The sequence below is a fragment of the Triticum dicoccoides genome, chromosome 2B (genome assembly GCF_002162155.2).
Source record: "Triticum dicoccoides isolate Atlit2015 ecotype Zavitan chromosome 2B, WEW_v2.0, whole genome shotgun sequence".
Classification (NCBI taxonomy): domain Eukaryota; kingdom Viridiplantae; phylum Streptophyta; class Magnoliopsida; order Poales; family Poaceae; genus Triticum; species Triticum dicoccoides.
The window spans coordinates 307,635,862-307,638,233 of NC_041383.1; the positions used below are offsets into that span (position 1 = coordinate 307,635,862).

Below are 2,372 nucleotides of genomic sequence, written 5' to 3' on the forward strand. Positions count from 1 at the left end.
TTTTAACAAAAGAAGAACATACAGTTTAGGAGTGAATGGACTACATGAGTATGAGAAAACATTGATACCCATTACCACATACTGATAAACTTCATGATCCAGTACGCACCACACGATCGCCAATAGCTCCTTGGCTTCTCTTATTAGATTGACAACATCTTAATTTTGAGCTGCAACATCACATACATGGCAAGTTGTGTCACCTACCTCACTGCTTCTTGAGATTATACCTGCAGCGGACATTCCCGTTAACTTGCAATCCAATGAAAGTGCTGAAATAAGTTGTCTGACTTTAATAAACAACAAGATACATCTACCTCTTGTGCGTCTTTGGAGGTTCCTTGGTTGATTTTGCCATGGTAGGATCAGCACGAATGGTAGCACGAACCTTCTTGTGCAGTGCTTCCATGTCATCAGCCGCAATCCCCTTCTTGATGTACTCACTAAAGTGAAATTGGTACTTCTCAGGTTCTGCATCAGCTATTGACTGAAATAAGGGTAGGGCAGAAGTTTAAATAAAATTCAGTAACCTGCTTCAGAAATAAGAACAAAGTACACTGTTTTAGGATACTTTTATATGGATGAATCAGGCTCAGATATCTTTCAGAAAGAATTCATGAATACAACAACGATAGCCCAGGGGAATGAAGAAATGGCATTAGAATAATACCACAAGGACAATGGATTCAACTCACCTTCATGTAGTTTGCAACATGATCTTCATAAATGTAGTTGCGGTTAATCTCAGTGTCCAGCTGCTTCTCATCCTTCTTGAAGCCAACAAATCTCTTGTCACTGTGTGGAATATCAAGGCCACCATCCAAAGCCCCCTGCAGCAGCACACAGACTGAAGCAGGTCTCAAACTGATAAATTGTATGTTTCCCTTAATAGCTTAGAACCCTCCTAAATAGAATAAAAGAAACACACCAACACCAGGCAATAAATTGAGTCCAAGATTAGGCATACTCCATCAGTGAGCCTGCCGCAAAGCAATTGATCAAACAACATTGTAAGTAAGCTATATATTTTTCTTTGTTTTCCATGTTTACCAACTACACAATTTAAAAATGTTTACTATTTAGATTTCTAACCTATCAAACAAAATCATCAACTGTGCATTCAAGATCCATAGGTAAACAAAAGAAAGGAAACTTTTCACCACAAATCTCATCTAGCCATCACAAATCATAGCATCAGAATAAGAGAACAAAGTTTAGCAAAGGGACAAAAAAATTTATAATGCACTACAACAGCAGCTCACCATGGAAATCCTGGAAAGGAACACTTGTAAGTGTAGAAGAGGTATGTGAAACCCTCTCCGCCCGATCTTCCTACTCTTCCTCGCAACTTCAGATTGAAAGAAAAGAAATGCATTGTACAAATCTCAGATTTCATACATCCAGATTTCATACATCCAAAAAAGGCAAAATAAAAAAATCTCAGAACTACAACCAACTGATATAACTGCGTGGGCGCAAATATTCTGCATACTGGAATATGGTTGTGTTGTCATTTGGAATATATATTCCACTTTCAGTGATATGTGTACATGAAAAACTTCTCCATATAGGTGTAGTCCATAGATAAGCCAAATCCCTGGAATACCTACCAATTTAATATACATGCCTGAATGAAGCTGCAGATGAGAGGAGGTGAAGGCAAACCTGAACCGCCTCGGCATCCTTGTTTCTGCTGTGCCGAGAAGGGGAGGGTTGCGGTGCGTAGGAGATGGATGGAGTCCCCATTGTGCACCCGTTGAGGCCCCTGCACCACCGCACAAGCTGCCGTCCGCCCATTGCACATGCTCCTCGAGGAAGAGGTGGAGCGCAGCCTGCCGTACCTCGCGCCCGAGCCCCACCCTCCTCATAGGTCCTGATCCAAGAGCGTATTGAGCCACCACCAACCTTCAGGTCACGCCAACCTCGCCGGGGCAGGCCAACACCGGCCGTTGACCCTCTCACGTCCGTTGTCGCGCCTCCCTCCCCTCTTTCCTCTCTCTTTCTCCCTCCTCTTCCATCTCTCTTTCCCTCTCATCTTCTCTCTCTCTTGCGGATAGAATCCCTCTCCTTCCTTCCCTCTCCCCCTCTCATCTTCTATCTCTCTTCTGTAGATCGAATCGATCCCCTCCTCCGGTCAACAATGTCCAGTTGAGATCTTCCTCCAGTGGCTTCCTCGCAACCAGGGCGGCGCCCCCATCGCCTGCTGGGCCTGGGGCGGACGAAGAGGGCTATGCCTCAGAGAGGATGGCGAGAGGGATGACGAGACAGGTAGGCGACGGGTCAAAGCGACACAGGAAAAGGTAACGGACGAGCCAAAGAAAAAGAAGCCACCAGTACGGCTCACGACGCAACGCGGCATGGCGATGGCATCC

General features: G+C 44.9%; 1 protein-coding gene across 1 annotated transcript; it reads right to left on the minus strand.

The window, feature by feature from the left end:
- Positions 1–208: 208 nt before the first annotated feature.
- On the minus strand, positions 209–1,947 carry LOC119360854 (60S ribosomal protein L5-1-like). The gene is made up of 5 exons (XM_037626331.1): positions 1,666–1,947; positions 1,263–1,348; positions 696–830; positions 318–487; positions 209–230 (listed from the first exon to the last, which is right to left on the minus strand). The coding sequence occupies exons 1-5, from the start codon at positions 1,802–1,804 to the stop codon at positions 209–211; spliced, it is 552 nt and encodes a 183-aa protein (XP_037482228.1). The 5' UTR covers positions 1,805–1,947.
- Positions 1,948–2,372: the final 425 nt, after the last annotated feature.

Coding starts and splice junctions, on each gene's coding strand:
- LOC119360854 (XM_037626331.1), bottom strand. CDS start 1,804: ATGTGCAATGGGCGGACGGCAGCTTGTGCGGTGGTGCAGGGGCCTCAA. Junction 1,349..1,665: donor AGGATGCCGAGGCGGTTCAG/GTTTGCCTTCAC, acceptor TTCAATCTGAAG/TTGCGAGGAAGAGTAGGAAG. Junction 488..695: donor ATGTTGCAAACTACATGAAG/GTGAGTTGAATC, acceptor CCCTTATTTCAG/TCAATAGCTGATGCAGAACC.